The sequence below is a fragment of the Dendrobates tinctorius genome, unplaced genomic scaffold (genome assembly GCF_039654945.1).
Source record: "Dendrobates tinctorius isolate UK_male_01 unplaced genomic scaffold, ASM3965494v1 ptg000544l, whole genome shotgun sequence".
In the NCBI taxonomy this organism is placed as follows: Eukaryota; Metazoa; Chordata; class Amphibia; order Anura; family Dendrobatidae; genus Dendrobates; species Dendrobates tinctorius.
Window position 1 is genome coordinate 299548 of NW_027362202.1, and position 16991 is coordinate 316538.

The 16991-nt window shown below is 44.3% G+C and overlaps 1 protein-coding gene across 1 annotated transcript in view; it reads right to left on the reverse strand.

Annotated features, from left to right (window-relative positions):
- Positions 1-16991, reverse strand: part of LOC141078365 (germinal-center associated nuclear protein-like) — a 103964-nt gene that overhangs the window by 34774 nt on the left and 52199 nt on the right. The window contains exons 14-17 of the mRNA XM_073565113.1: positions 2221-2355; positions 1997-2110; positions 1168-1320; positions 889-1083 (exon numbers count right to left, since the gene is read on the reverse strand). Coding sequence (XP_073421214.1) covers positions 889-1083; positions 1168-1320; positions 1997-2110; positions 2221-2355 — 597 coding nt within the window. The remainder of the gene's footprint in view (positions 1-888; positions 1084-1167; positions 1321-1996; positions 2111-2220; positions 2356-16991) is intronic.

Sequence of the window (16991 nt, forward strand, 5' to 3'; positions counted from 1 at the left end):
CAGCAGACAGTATAACAAAGGATAGGCTTAGACACACGGCTCAGCAGACAGTATCACACAGGATAGGATTAGATACATGGCTCAGCAGACAGTATCACACAGGATAGGATTAGATACATGGCTCAGCAGACAGTATCACACAGGATAGGATTAGATACACTGCTCATCAGACAGTATCACATAGGATGAGATTAGATACACAGCTCAGTAGACAGTATCACAAAGGATAGGATTAGATACACGGCTCAGCATTGGGTACGCAGGCCATGCGCTGATGTGCCCTTTTGACGGTGCGCCGAGAGCACCAAAATGCAACACGGTGCGCATGGCGCGCCGTCAAAAAGGCGCATGCGCCGTCAAAATCATACCAGCGTACGGCCTGCGTACCCAATGCTAACGATGGGGTACGCAGGTCGCATGAAGCGTTATGCGCCCATAGGAGGAGCTGACCGGAGGGGCGCGCGGCAGGGGACGGAGCTGCACGGCGGCCGTGCGCTGCGCCTCCTAACTCTAGTGTGAAACTAGCCTAATTTGTGTTGCAAATCTGTAGTGCTGAATATATGATGTGAAATGTTTTTATGTGCAATATAATCATTATAATTTGTTATAACTAACAGTTACTATGCAACGCCAGGCTCTTCAACTAGAAAATTTATAAAATGTAAAATAAAAGAGCTATAAAATAAATAAACCATCTGTATATACTGTAATCGAATCTGTAACTAGAAGGAGTTTTCTACATTTTCGCTAATTATGAACAAAGACTAATGGTTATGTCAAAGTGTGTGTGTGTGTGTGTGTATGTATGTGTATATATATATATATATATATATATATATATATATGTGTGTGTGTATGTGTGTGTCACTAAAAGACCAATGAGCCCACCTTGTAAAGGAAACGCTTAATCTTCCAGCACGACCCAAGTTAATAATTCCTTTAGACAAACTCTGTACATCATGGATATCCGCACTGGGAAGTAAAGCTTTCAGTTTACCATCACGGCCCACAGACCCAGGTGCTGCTGGAAAAGCACGCATTTGTCGCCTTAACTTCTTGCGTGCAGCTAAAACTTCCCGCCATCTGAAAATAAGGACGACATTACTAGCGAGATATTACAGGAAAAGGTTGCAAATTAACTTTGCAAATGAAAAACACCCGACCTACCTCTGAATATATTTGCTGCAACATTGCATTTCATAAAGGGTTTCTCCGGCAGTGTGGAAGATCTCCTCATCCACAAATCGCCTAACATGCTGGTCACAGACAAGCTGAGAGCAGCGTAAAATGCGCTCGTTGTGATCGAGTTGCACGGCTTTCCTGAAACAAATAATTCAAGGAGAGAAGCTTCAGACTGTCCGATCCTGCTGATAATGGTTAGCTTGGCTAATAATATTATTAGTAATAATACAAGTTTATAGGGCCTTAAAAGGGTTGTCTAAAAAACTTTCAGGATTGCATCGCTCCTGTTTTGCCGGGAGCAGCACGCTCCTGAAGATTAGTAGTTTGGACAAACGACATGGTCACTCTGCTGGTCTGATTTATGCTGTCATCAAGGCTGTAATTAGAGGCAGCTTTGCCTCTGGAGCATAGAAGAAGCGAAGGGGCACAGAGCCTGGTTAGATCCACAGACCTCAACAACTTCAGAAAAGATCTTGCAAGCTGTAAAGAATACACCTAGCTTTTGCCATCCGCTCCTTGCCTGGGTAACCAGCCACTCTAAAACTGCAAGGTGACCGGTAACCTATGCAACCAGCTGTATACTATATAATTAAAAATCTCTTGGTTCTTTAGAAAGGACTGGATTTTTAATGAAGGGTAAACTGCAGAGTTGTTTGGTTTTTTTTTTACAAGCAATTATACCCATTTATGTGCGTAATGTAAACTAAAGGCAGAAATAAAGGATCATAAAAACAGAAAAAAAAATTCCACAAAATAAGCTTAAATGCAGGATAAAAAGTGTTTTTTTCTCTTGACAATTTCTGAAAGCACTTACTGGAGCTCTCTTTTGCATATTTTCTGGACATTCTCTCTGACAACATCATTTATGAGGTGAGCACATTGAGACTGGGTCTCCAAAGAAAGGAGTCGCTCTCTTTCTTGAATCCTCCTGTAGAAAAATTTGTAAGAACAGATATTGTAATTTCTTAAATGATCAAATATTGTCACATGATATAAAGACAATGTGAAAAAAAAAAAAAAAAAAAAAAAACACGTTACCTGGCTTCCTCTGCCTTCTTTCGTTTTTCCTCTTTCACTCTTTCAATCTCAGCCTTTATCTCTTCTTCTGCAATATTTCTAGAAAAATTCAGGATGAGATCTGCCAGCAGCTGATCAGAAACTATAGACGACTCACTTAAGAAAAAAGAGATTTTTTTTTTTATGAGAATAATAATTATTCAAATAATTAGAAGTAACCATGCCAATGAAAAGGAATTGAATATATTCATTATAGTGCCATCTGAAATTAAACAGGACCTATCACTTAGAATACAGACACTGTCTGTTTTGAGATATGGTCCCCTTATCTGTATGTAAATCTATTCTTGTTAGTCAAGTGGGGGTGGTCATTAACTTTTCTGTCTGAAAGTCTAATGAGAACCATGCCCAGTTGGCTAAGCAGGGAAACAAGAGGCCATATCTCAGGAACAGAAGGGTATAGGAAAGAAAAAAAAAATAGCTAAGATTCATGAATAGCAGCATTTACACCAGGTAATAAAAAATAAATTAAAAAAATCAGATATTTATGGCAAGTGACCTATCCTCTAAGGAATGCGTGAAAACAACTTTACTCATGAATAAAATCTTATGACATTCCTTTAAAATAGAGATTCTGCATTATGCATGAGGGTAAGCTAGTGACAGCAGATGCACAGTTTTACCAGCGTAAAGTACAGGTAGTAAAGGACATGCTAAACCAATAAGGATACTTTCAAGCCTTAGGGTCCCGTTACATTTAGCGATGCACCAGCGATCCCGACCATGATATGACCCGGTCAGGATCACTGGTGCATCGCTAAGTGCTTGCTAGTGAGCTGCCACACAGGCAGATCTCACCAGCGACGCAGCAGCCCATCAGTGGTCGTTACTTACCTGTGACACGCAGCGATGATGACGATTTCCGCCTGCGTCGCTAGTCGGCGCCAGCAGAATGCCAGCGGGAAGAAAATGGCCCAGGACGTTCGCGCGCGATCAGCGATATCCAGCGGGGGGGCGGGTCGCAGGTACGTGTCACATGTAGCGATATCGCTGTTGCGTCACAATCAGTGACGCTTTAGCGAGATGTGAAGGGGCGCCTTTATTCTTTATCGCTTCATTGGGGGACACAGATGACCATGGGTGTATGCTGCTGTCACTAGGAGGTAACAGAGTGTTAAGTCTCACCCCCATTTCTCACCCCCATTTCTCACCCAAGTAGCTGAGAGAAAAGTGATGCCATCCACGTCATACCTCTATGGTATGCAACGCAGCACCTAATCCCCAGACACTTCAAGAGTGTCTCAGGGCAGTTCATGGTGGAAGGTCCTTGCCTGTTCCTCACTCCAGCGCACTCCTCGGAGTGGTGCTGGGAAGACGACTGTTGTCACTCTTCAGTGACCCCCTGCCCCTCCGGATCAACAGTCTTCCGCACCATCTGGGACCATGACAGTGCAGGAAGGAGGACTCCTATTCCAGTGACCCCCCTCCTCACCTGGGGGCTCCTGATGCTGTCCTAGGATTGAGACGAGTTAGTCAAGACCCCAGCCCTCTTTTCTCTGCGGTCCCTCTTCAAGTTGGCGGGGGTCATTAATAAAAGCCCAGTTCTCCGAATGTCTCCAAAATGTACTTTTTGGCACTAGCGTCTAGATTAAATTTAGTTCTCAAGCTTGTTGAGCATCCACTGCACAGGAACAGGCCTCTCTCGTGTGCGCCGCCATCCAATCAGCACGCATGGGCTCCCATGTGCGCTTTCATTCCTAAGGGAGCACTTGTTCCTTTTTTCACTGAGTGGGCTTTCAGTGAACCTACATCTATAGCCCTGCCCCCTTCTCCCTCCCACATGAAAGCACAACCCCCTTCCCGAGTGGGCTGTTGCCATTTTTCAGCCGGTATCTGAACTAACCAGGGTATCCCAGTCCCTGGTACAGGTCCTAGAGCATTTACCCAACATTCCAGTCGCCAGCAGTACTCCAACTGTTTCTCAGGACAACTCGCGGGCTTCCACCCGCCACCCTCAGCATGGCAAATCAAGGAAAAGGTTCAAGAAGCAGGCTCATTCCAGCTCCTTGTCCGATTCCCTTTCCACATCATCCAGGATGCCCTTAGTATCCCACTCTTCCTCTCCTGAGGTGGTCTTAGGGTCCAACCTTGCTTCCAAGTCAGACTCAGATCCTGACATGGACCAAGGCTTCAAGCTCCATGACAAGGTCAACAGTCACATCTCTGCTGTCAATCAGACCCTCAATATTAAGTTGGAAGAGTATTCCCCCTGTGAATCCCTCCGTCTCATTTAAAAAGGCAAAAGACCTCCCAGGATGTTTTCCATCCACAAGGAATTTGAGGGAATCTTTACAAAACAGTAGAGCAGAAAAGCGCTTCCCACGTAGAAAACAGTTGGATATCTTATATTCTTTCTGGTTCAATCTCCTCAGCAAATGGTCAGATTCACCAGCTGTGGATTCGTCAGTCTCTTGTCTATCAGCCAACACCGTTCTGTTTCTCCCTGATGGTTCTTCTCTCAAAGACTCCATGGACAGATCAAAGCCCTAGCCAAGTCCTACTAAACCAGCAGGTGTGCCTCCGTCATTTCAGGATGGAGTCCCTCTGCTCAGTCATTGCCTCTATGGAACACGAGGCATTCCTCTGCGCTACAGAACTTCCAGGATGCCCATCTCCACATTATGATTTGCGTGGGGCATCAGACGTTTCACTGATTTGCTGTCCAGGGGGGCCCACGATCATTTTACAGCTCTCACTTTTGGACTGGCCTCTCCTTCCATCAAGGGCCTGTCTTTAGAGACTGTTGTGAAAGTGTTCAGATCACCCTAAACACTTATAGGCTGGGTAGTCAACATGATAAAACCAGACAGGCCTAAATACATCTGCACTCACCAGGGTGCAGAGGACCCAAGTAAAATGGCAACTGCACAGGTGCAATAATACCAAATGAAATAGCCAATCCCTGATTGTAGGCTGGCTATGTCGTACACCAGTGCAGAAAAATAATCCGCATGTGGCAGTGTTCACACAGGGAATGCAAAGCTTCTGGTTCACAGCCTCTTAGTAACACCATATAGGGGGGCTGCCCAGTGCTAACTAGAATGCATCCCGTGTGAACAGAGGCCACAGTAAGCAGAACCATTTGGGCCCAACTGCACCCTGAAAAAAAATATACAGTGCACAAAAACATATCAATATATGTAAGGTATTGGTTGATATTATGGCCATAATACGGAAGCTGGCAAACTGCGTCAAAGTTCCTTACACTTGCCAATCCTACTCTAACATGAAAACCTGAGAAAGAGGACAAAATCCTCCAAAAAAATCAAGATAAAACCAGACAGGCCTAAATACATCTGAGGTTTTCATATTTGGGTAGTCAACACGGCAAAGTCGTCTATGATCCAGGCCCAGCGGCTAGTTTTCCTAGGCATGCTGTTTGATACCACCTGCACCAGAGTCCTTCTCCTAGAAGAGATCTTGCAACTTTGTCTAGGAATATGTTCATCAAGATGCCCATCACCACAATTTCTTTGACTTTGCATGAGAATAGTAGGAAAGATAATTGCCGCAATGGAAGCTGTCCCTTTGCACAGTTCCATACAAGTTCCCTCTAATTGGCCCTCCTGTCTGCTTAGAACAAAAGGATGTCTTCCCTGGATTGTCTCATACTTCTGCCTCTCTGAGCAAGGCAGTCATTGGCATGGTGGAGTATCTCCCCCTCTATTCGGCACGGGAGATTATTCCTCCCTCTCCACTAACAGGTTGTCACAACGAACACCAGTCTCCTCGGATGGGGGGGCGATCTTCCTAAAACACAGTCCAGGGTCGTTGGAGCTCTCGGAAAACCTCTTTTCCCATTAATCTCCTGGAGATCAGAGCCATCTACCTCTAACTTCTCCACTGGCAGGACCTTCAAATGGGCCAACCAGCTTGCATTCAATCCGACAATACCGTGACATACATAAACCATAAGGGCGGGACATGCAGCGAGGTCTTAATGATAGAGGTCTCATGGATTCATGTCAGCGGTGCACATTCAAGGTGTGGACAACTGGGCCATCAACTTCCTAAGTCGTCAGAGCCTCTCATCCGGCGAGTGGTCCCTCAACCACTTTGTGTTCAAACAGATCTGTCAGAGGTGGGGCACTTATGACGTCGATCTGATGAAATCTCGGATGAATCACAAGGTCCCTCATTTTGTGGCCAGGTCTCGCGACCCCGAGAGTTGGTTACGATGCACTGATCATTCCATGGTTTCAGTTTTAACTTTCGCACCTTTTTCCACCTCCTCCTCTGATCCCCAGACACGTCAAGAATATCACGGCAGAAGGAGTTTAAGTCATCCTAGTAGCTCCAGACTGGACCAGGAGAGCATGATAAGCAAGTTTAGTAAACCTACTCGCAAATGTACCCAGGAAACTCCCAGACAGACCAGACCTACTCTCTCAGGGTTCCATCTTCCACCAGAATTCTCGGTCACTCAATTTAATGGCATGGGTGTCGAAGCTGCAGTCCTGAGAGAGTAAAAAACTGGAGTCTGAACTGAGAAAGTTAACTAATGTGTATGCACAATGTAAGTGCATATTAACACATGACCATTAACCAGAGAAAACAAAAAGCAAAGAACACAAATATCCTGAAATAAAAAGTAAAAAATAAACAGCAAATAACGCATAAAAGTAATAATAATAAGGGTATTTAGTAAACATAATTTTGATCAATTTGACTGACCCACTAGTAAAAGCATAGGCCATGTTTTTACTAGTGGGTCAGTTCCTCGATCCTTGTTCACATTCACGTCACTTGGCAAGTGAAAAGGTTTTAAATACTAGAGTAGGACTGTCCCACAAGGGTTGCCGTGATGTGGCGGGTAGAGTTGAGCGATACCGTCCGATACTTCAAAGTATCGTATCGGATGGTATCGGCCGATCTTTAAAAAAAGTATCGGTATCGCCGATTCCGATACCGGAAGTCCCATTCAAGTCTATGGGACTTCCGGTATCGGAATAAGAAAAACCCTTTCCTGCCCTTGTACAGCCTCTCTGGGGTCTGTACGGGCCTTTCGGGGGGCTGTGCCGGCCTGCCAAGGGGTCTGTGCAGGCTCCGGTGGTCTGTGCCGGCCTGCCGGTGGTCTGTGCAGGCTCCGGGGGGCTGTGCCGGCCTGCCGGGGGGCTGTGCCGGCCTGCCGGGGGGCTGTGCAGGCTCCGGGGGGCTGTGCCGGCCTGCCGGGGGGCTGTGCCGGCCTGCCGGGGGGCTGTGCCGGCCTGCCGGTGGTCTGTGCAGGCTCCGGGGGTCTGTGCAGGCATCGTCCGATGGGACTACAAGTCCCATCGGGCGATGCCTGCTACCATGACAGTGATTGACACATTAGCCAATGATGGGACAGTAGTAGTCCCATCATCCGGCTAATGTGTTAAATGTAAAAAAAAAAAAAAAAAAAAAAAAATTACATGCTACATACATACAACATGCATACTACATACATGCTACATTCATACTACATAAATACTACATGCAACATACATACTACATATATACTACATGCATGCTACATACATACTACATGCTACATACTACATGCATGCTACATACATACTACATGCTACATACTACATATATACTACATGCATGCTACATACATACTACATGCTACATACATACTACATATATACTACATTCATACTACATACTACATATATACTACATACATATTACATACATACTACATACATACTACATGCATGCTACATACATACTACATGCATGCTACATACATACTACATGCTACATATATACTACATGCATGCTACATACATACTACATGCTACATACATACTACATGCTACATATATACTACATGCATGCTACATACATACTACATGCTACATACATACTACATATATACTACATGCATGCTACATACTACATGCTACATACATACTACATATATACTACATGCATGCTACATACATACTACATATATACTACATTCATACTACATACTACATTCATACTACATACTACATATATACTACATACATACTACATACATACTACATACATACTACATGCATGCTACATACATACTACATGCATGCTACATACATACTACATGCTACATATATACTACATGCATGCTACATACATACTACATGCTACATACATACTACATATATACTACATGCATGCTACATACTACATGCTACATACATACTACATATATACTACATTCATACTACATACTACATATATACTACATACATACTACATACATACTACATACATACTACATACATACTACATGCATGCTACATACATACTACATGCATGCTACATACATACCACATACATACTACATGCTACATACATACCACATATATACTACATACATACAATACATTCATACAATACATACATAGACATACAGTACATATAACATAGAGTAACATACTTACCAATACTTGTCACATTGTTCCCCGAAGCCATTGTCTATTCCGGGATAAATATTAACATAACAAACCACAAAAATACTCACCCACGATCCGAAGCAGTCCACGAGTGTGTCCCACGACGATCTTGGGTAGAGAACTGCAGCATCAGATGATGCTGCCGTTCTCTACGGGCTGCAGGAATCCAATGACGGAAGGTAGGTATCCTTCCGCACTGTATTCCTCCGCCACTTTAAAAAAAAAAAGTCCCTAGTCTCACTTTATGCCATTGCTGTGTGGGAAATTCCCACACAGCAATGGCATAAAGTGAGACTAGGGACTTTTTTTTTTTAAGTGGCGGAGGAATACAGTGCGGAAGGATACCTACCTTCCGTCATTGGATTCCTGCAGCCCGTAGAGAACGGCAGCATCATCTGATGCTGCAGTTCTCTACCCAAGATCGTCGTGGGACACACTCGTGGACTGCTTCGGATCGTGGGTGAGTATTTTTGTGGTTTGTTATGTTAATATTTATCCCGGAATAGACAATGGCTTCGGGGAACAATGTGACAAGTATTGGTAAGTATGTTACTCTATGTTATATGTACTGTATGTCTATGTATGTATTGTATGAATGTATTGTATGTATGTAGTATATATGTGGTATGTATGTAGCATGTAGTATGTATGTGGTATGTATGTAGCATGCATGTAGCATGTATGTAGCATGCATGTAGCATGCATGTAGCATGCATGTAGTATGTATGTAGTATGTATGTAGTATGTATGTAGCATGTATGTAGCATGCAGTATGTATGTAGCATGTATGTAGTATGTATGTAGTATATATGTAGTATGTAGTATGTATGTAGCATGCATGTAGTATATATGTAGTATGCATGTAGCATGTATGTAGTATGTATGTAGTATGTATGTAGCATGCAGCATGTATGTAGTATGTATGTAGTATATATGTAGTATGTATGTAGCATGCATGTAGTATGTATGTAGTATGTATGTAGTATATATGTAGTATGTATGTAGCATGCATGTAGTATGTATGTAGTATGTATGTAGCATGCAGTATGTATGTAGCATGTATGTAGTATGTATGTAGTATATATGTAGTATGTATGTAGTATGTATGTAGTATGTATGTATGTAGTATGTATGTAGCATGCAGTATGTATGTAGCATGTATGTAGTATGTATGTAGTATATATGTAGTATGTATGTAGTATGTATGTAGCATGCATGTAGTATGTATGTAGTATGTATGTAGTATATATGTAGCATGCATGTTGTATGTATGTAGCATGCATGTAGTATTTTTTTTTTTTTTTTTTTTTTTTTTAACATTTAACACATTAGCCGGATGATGGGACTACTACTGTCCCATCATTGGCTAATGTGTCAATCACTGTCATGGTAGCAGGCATCGCCCGATGGGACTTGTAGTCCCATCGGACGATGCTTGCACAGACCCCCGGACATCAGCACAGCCCCCCGGCAGGCCGGCACAGCCCCCCGGCAGGCCGGTACAGACCCCCACAGGGTGCACAGACCACCGGCAGGCCGGCACAGCCCCCCGGCAGGCCGGTACAGACCCCGGGCAGGCCGGCACAGCCCCCCGGCAGGCCGGCACAGCCCCCCGGCAGGCCGGCAGAGACCCCCGGAAGGCCCGAAATGACGGCGCATCATGATGCGCACACACCGCGCATCATGATGACGTCAGGCCGTCAATCAACTGAACTTCCGATTCCGATGCCGAATTCCGATATTGAAAAAATATCGGAAGTCGGTATCGGAATTCCGATACAGCAAGTATCGGCCGATACCCGATACTTGCGGTATCGGAATGCTCAACACTAGTGGCGGGATGGCTTGTACATTATTTTGATCAAAATTATGTTTACTAAATATCCTTATTATTATTACTTTTATGCATTATTTGCAGTTTATTTTTTACTTTTTATTTCAGGATATTTGTGTTTTTTGCTTTTTGTTCTCTCTGGTTAATGGTCATGTGTTAATATGCACTTACATTGTGCATACACATTAATTTACTTTCTCAGTTCAGACTCCAGTTTTTTATTCATTTCATTGTGCATTCAGTGCATATAAGGGCGCGACCGCCCTCGTTCTGAGATGGCAAAGCCATCCAGTCTGGCCTATGCTTTTACTAGTGGGTCAGTCCCTCGATCCTTGTTCACATTCACGTCACTTGGCAAGTGAAAAGGTTTTAAATACTAGAGTAGGACTGTCCCACAAGGGTTGCCATGACGTGGCGGGATGGCTTGTACTTTATTTTGATCAAAATTATGTTGGGGGCGTGGCTATGGAGTGAACAGGAGAGGACGCTTACCGAGAAAGCTCCTCATGATCCTGCAATATCCTGCGATTCAGACCCTTTCTGCCTGGCATACTTGGAGCAGCACGGACCCCTGTGGACAGCGGGACCCCTCTGGACTGTCATAGGAGGACGGGAGCGGTCTTCTAACATCGGGAGACCGGGGAGACGGAGCGGGCGGCTGCTTCCCCACGAGGCCGCGGCCATCTTGGGCGAGCGGCTCTAACACAGAGAGCTGCGGCGTCGCTAGCACCACTGCACTGCTGCTTGGGCAGCGAAGATAACGACTCACAGAACAGGGAGGACGCGCGGAGAGTGCCCTGAAAAATCGGGCCCTGCGTGCTCTTTCCCCTCAGCCATTTTACCGCTGCACCGGCCGGCGTTAGTATTGTGGGAGGCCTTGCACACTCTCCCCCCGCGGCTGCTGTCTCTGTGGGGTCCCCTCTCCCTCCCCTGGCCGCAAGGAACATTAACTATTCAATGTGAATGCTGCCCTCTTAATTTCACGTGCCCCCCCCCCTCATCTCCCTCTTGGAACCTGAAAACCCACCTCTTCAAGAAAGCCTACAGCCTGCAATGACCCCGCTACCTCCTCCTCTCTCACCACTACCGGGATATCACCTCAACCAACACCGGAACTGCTGCAACCCACCAACCTACTGTCTCCTTCCGCACCATCCTGTAGCATGCAAGTCCGAAAGGGCAGGGTCCTCTCTCCCCTCTGTATCAGTCTGTCATTGTTAGTTTGTTTACTGTAAGTGATATCTGTAATTTGTATGTAACCCCTTCTCATGTACGGCACCATGGAATCAATGGTGCTATATAAATAAATAATAATAAAAATCTCTGTGGCCTGAGCCATAATTATTTATTAATAATCCTGCTGTGCGTACTGCCTGCGGTGGATATTTTTAGAGAACATATCTCCAGCTTTCTTACTGGGTCAGACTGCAGCAGCCATGAGCAGATTTAAAGGGTTGGGAGCGGTAGCAGAAAAACTAAAGGAGTATGCAAGACCCAATCCCTCTGAAGGTGCACGACTCCTGAGGAATATCTCCTGCCAAGTTCAACGTAAGAATCGATTTTCGGGAGGTGAGGAGGAGGCTGCGCAAGAGGAATTGACCCTTAAACAGGCGTCGGAGCAATTGATGCAGGCTATTTCCCTCACCAGAACATCCCTGATGGAAAAAATTGAGGATGTTTACACGGAGGTGGGGAGACTTCGTCACGATATACAGGCCATGAAGGGGCGCATTACAGAGGTGGAGACGAGGGTGTCCAAGGTGGAGGATTCCGTCACACCTATGGAGGCCAAGTTAACAAAAGTGGCGGGCTCCGTGAATGCTTGGAAGCAAAAGGTGGATGACTTGGAGAACAGGATGCGTCAGAATAATATTTGCATCACTGGTCTGCCTGAACGCTCGGAAGGTCAGCATCCTGAGCAGTTTCTGGAAGATTGGCTTAAGACCTCCCTGGGAGATGATTTCTTGTCAGTGTTCGCTGTTGAAAGGGCTCATAGGGTCCCTACAAAACCTCTGCCTCCAGGGGCCCCACTTCGACCCTTCCTGGCACGCCTCCTCAATTGTAAAGACAGAGATACCATTCTGCGTCTTGCAAGGCAAAAAAGTCCCATTAAGTTCAATAATGCTGTGATCTCCATCTTCCCGGACTTTTCCATGGAACTGCAGAAGCAGCGGGCACAATTCATCGAGGTCAAGAAACGGCTCAGGGAAAGAAGTTTACCCCAGATCATGAATTTGGCCTTAACCATCTCCAGCAATGGATGTATATTAAGTTGCAGATCGAATTTACTGTCTCGGGAAATATGGACACCCAAATACTTGAAACTGGTTACAATGGGCAGTGGTGAGAGAGTTTCAAGTCGTGGCATTGGAGCGTGGGAAAGAGGCATCAAAGCAGATTTCTCCCAATTTATATATAGGCCAGAATATTTACCGAATTTATTTACAGTGGTGATCACTCTCACCAGGGTTTCCTCCGCTTTGTCCATAAATATTACCATATCATCCGCATAAAGGCCTATGGTATCAATTTGACCAGCTATTTCTATCCCAGCAATATTAGGGGTTGATCTAATACGAATTGCCAGTGCTTCAATTGCCAGAGCAAAAAGGGACGGAGAAAGGGGGCACCCCTGGCGAGTTGCCCTAAGCAATGAAAAGGATTCAGATATGGAGCTATTTACAATGACTCTGGCCCTAGGCTTCATGTATAATGTACTAACCCATTTTTAAATTTATCACCAAATCCATATCTCTGCAAACATGCATGAAGAAAAGGCCACTCAAGAGAGTCAAAGACCTTGGCTGTATCAAGCGATGCCAATGCCCATTCATTATCCGACACCAGAGAGCTATATTGGACCACCGACTGGACTCGTCTAATGTTGATGGAAGTGCTCTTACCAGGCACAAAGCCAGTTTGGTCAGAGTGTATGAGGTCTAATATGACTGAATTCAACCTGCTGGCCAAAATTTTCGTAAAGATCTTATAATCTACATTTACTAATGATATAGGTCTGTAAGATCCACAATCCAAAGGGTCCTTTCCCTCCTTTTTCAGAACTATTATATTGGCCTCATAAAAGGATTCCGGCATGCATCCCCCCTCCCAAATCTCACGAAACACTTTCAGCAGAAGAGGCGCCAGTATCTCCCGATACCTCCTACACAGTTCGACAGGAAATCCATCCGGCCCAGGAACCTACCCAGAGGCCATATCCTTCAAGGCATCCTCTACCTCCTCCAGAGTAAACTCAGCATCTATAAAGGCCCGTTGGGAAGGATTTAATGTGGGAAACTCTGTATCAGATAGGTAGTCTAAACACCCTGGGCCGTCAACATCAGACTTAGAATTGTACAGTGAACTATAATAATCATAAAAGCACTTCAATATTTCCTCAGTTGTAGAGGCCAGAGTTGTCTGTGGCTGGACGTATTAATTTAATTAAGATATTACTCCCCAAGCTTAGTTACTTTCTCCAGCATAGTGCTGTAGTGGTGCCCAGATCCTTTTCCGCTAATCTGAATTCCCAGATCACATCCTTCATATGGGGGAAGACCAGGCCCAAACTCAAACTATCCACTTTGCAGAGACCTAAGAGGGGAGGGGGGGCAGCGTTACCCGATTTCTGTCTTATTTGGCCGGACAGGCCAAAGCCATAAGCACGTGGATGCCCGGTGGTCACCTTCCTAATTCTGAAGGTCATCTTCTTCATACTGCATAGGTTGGTTGCCCGTTAGGTTTTTGAAAATGAGGAAAATAAATGTCCCACGGTTGTGACCCTGCTTCGTCTGGCACGGTCGGTGTGGAAGCAGATTTAAAGGGTGGTTGGATTTGAGGATATCATAGCTGAGATGCCTCTGTGGAATAATGGTTACCTTCCAGCGTTACTCGAACATCCGTCTGCTGAGTTTTGGGTTCAATATAATGTTTACATGATAGGCGATCTGTATGATCGTGGAACTCTGGTATCTTCTGAACAATTGCAAGTTAATCGCAATGTCCTGAGATCCCAGTTTTTTCGGTATCTACAACTGAGGTCAGCTATTCAATCGCATATAAGATCTGTAGGTACAGACACTTATTTCGTCTCTACCCTTGATAGGGATCCTTAAATCCCAGGGACCCCAAGGTTTCATCTCCTCTCTATACACATATATGCTGTCGGTGGGGACAGGACCTGCTATAGACTCTCTGTTAAGAAAAAATGGGAGAGGCTCATCCCGAATGCGCAAGGAAAGGAGTGGGAAGAAATATTAGAGTCCTCAATTAAGGTGTCTCCATCTGTTAATAAGATGATACAATTATATATTATAAATCAATCATATTTAACTCCAACTCGACTCTTTAAGATGGGCCGATACCAGTCGTCGGAATGTTTGAGATGCCATTCAATAGATGCAGACTTTATCCATATGATCTGGTGCTGTCCTGTCGTTGTACAATATTGGAAGGAGGTGACATCATTATTAACATCCTTGGTACAAATTCCTGTTCCCCTTGAACCACTGATCTGTTTGTTTGGGGTCTGGGATGAGGAGACATGGGATCAATATGTTGGGATTTTTCTTCGGGAGACATTGTTTATGGCACGAAAGGTACTGGCATTGCGGTGGATGGGAGGTTCTTCCCCGTCTCTTGGGTCCTGGGTAAATTTAGTGAACTCGATCATCCCATATGAACGCACACTATATCAAAATAGAGGGTGCCCGGGTAAATTTGAAAAGATCTGGGAGAGGTGGAATTCCTCTCACCTTACTTTGCAGAGGGGAGATGTCACATAATAAAGGATTAATGGTGTGGAAGTAGGCTGCGGAATAGTTTAGTTTAGGTTTATCTTTTTTGTAGATGCGGCTTAAAAGTCAAGCAGATCTCATTATTCAAGTAATAATACAAGACCAATGTGATTTAAATGACATTATATTTTGTTTTATTCTGTATACAACTGGTACGCACATTTTGCTTTATATTTTCATATCGTATGAACATATATATATATTTTGCATTATGTTTAACATTATTTACCAGTATGTGTATTGTACAGCAGTTTATGACTTAACGAATTAAAAAAAAAAAAAAAAATTATGTTTACTAAATACCCTTATTATTATTATTACTTTTATGCATTATTTGCAGTTTATTTTTTACTTTTTATTTCAGGATATTTGTGTTTTTTGCTTTTTGTTTTCTCTGGTTAATGGTCATGTGTTAATATGCACTTACATTGTGCATACATATTAATTTACTTTCTCAGTTCAGACTCCAGTTTTTTATTCATTTCATTGTGCATTCAGTGCATATAAGGGTGTGACCGCCCTCTTTCTGAGCTGGGAAAGCCATCCAGTCTGGCCTATGCTTTTACTAGTGGGTCAGTCCCTCGATCCTTGTTCACATTCACGTCACTTGGCAAGTGAAAAGGTTTTAAATACTAGAGTAGGACTGTCCCACAAGGGTTGCCGTGACGTGGCGGGATGGCTTGTACATTATTTTGATCAAAATCATGTTTACTAAATACCCTTATTATTATTATTACTTTTATGCATTATTTGCAGTTTATTTTTTACTTTTTATTTCAGGATATTTGTGTTTTTTGCTTTTTGTTTAGTCCTAAGGGAGGCAGGCTTCTCATCTCAGGTCACGCAGACCACGATTAAGGCGAGGAAATCCTTGTCCTCATGCATTTATCATCAGACCTAGAAGGCCTTCTTTCACTGGTGTGAAGACAGCAATACAGCTCCCATGTCTTTTTCCCTTCCATTCATCCTGGCGTTCTTACAATCAGGGATAGAGTCTGGTTTGTATATTAGTACCATAATTGGTCAAGTCTCCACTTGCTCAATTGTTTCAACGGTATTTGGCCTCTCGTTCCCAGACCTTCCTTCAGGGCGTTCCTTGCCTAGTGCCACCATATCGTCCTCCTGTGTACCAGTGGGTCCTTAAGCTAGTTTTGAACTTTCTTTGGGGACCCCCCTTCAAACATACATACATTTCTCTCCTCGAAAGTTGCCGTCTTGGTTGCGATCACTTCCATCAGGCGGTTCTCAGAATTAGCAGCTCTTTCTTGCCCCTCTCCTTTCCTCGTCCTCCACCAGGACAAGGTGGTCCTGCAACCAGTTCCTTCATTCCTTACTAAAGTAGTCTCTATGTTCCATATCAACGAGGATATTGTCCTTGCTTTCTTCTGCCCATCCTTTGAAAAGGTCTTTCCAACAAGCTGGACCTACTTAGAGCTTTATGTTTCTCCCTCTCAAGGACCTCATCCTTCAGACGTTCGGAGGCCTTGTTTGCGATTCCTGAGAGTTGTCATTAGGGACTCCTTGCCTCCAAGTCTATCATCTGCTGGATCCGCTCGGCTACAATGGAGGCTTATCATATTAAGGATAGACGTCCACAACCGGGAATGAGAGCTCACTCCATCCAAACGATGGGGACCTCAGGGGCCGTTCGTCACCAGGTCTCTGCAACCCAGACTTGCAAGGCCGCTACCG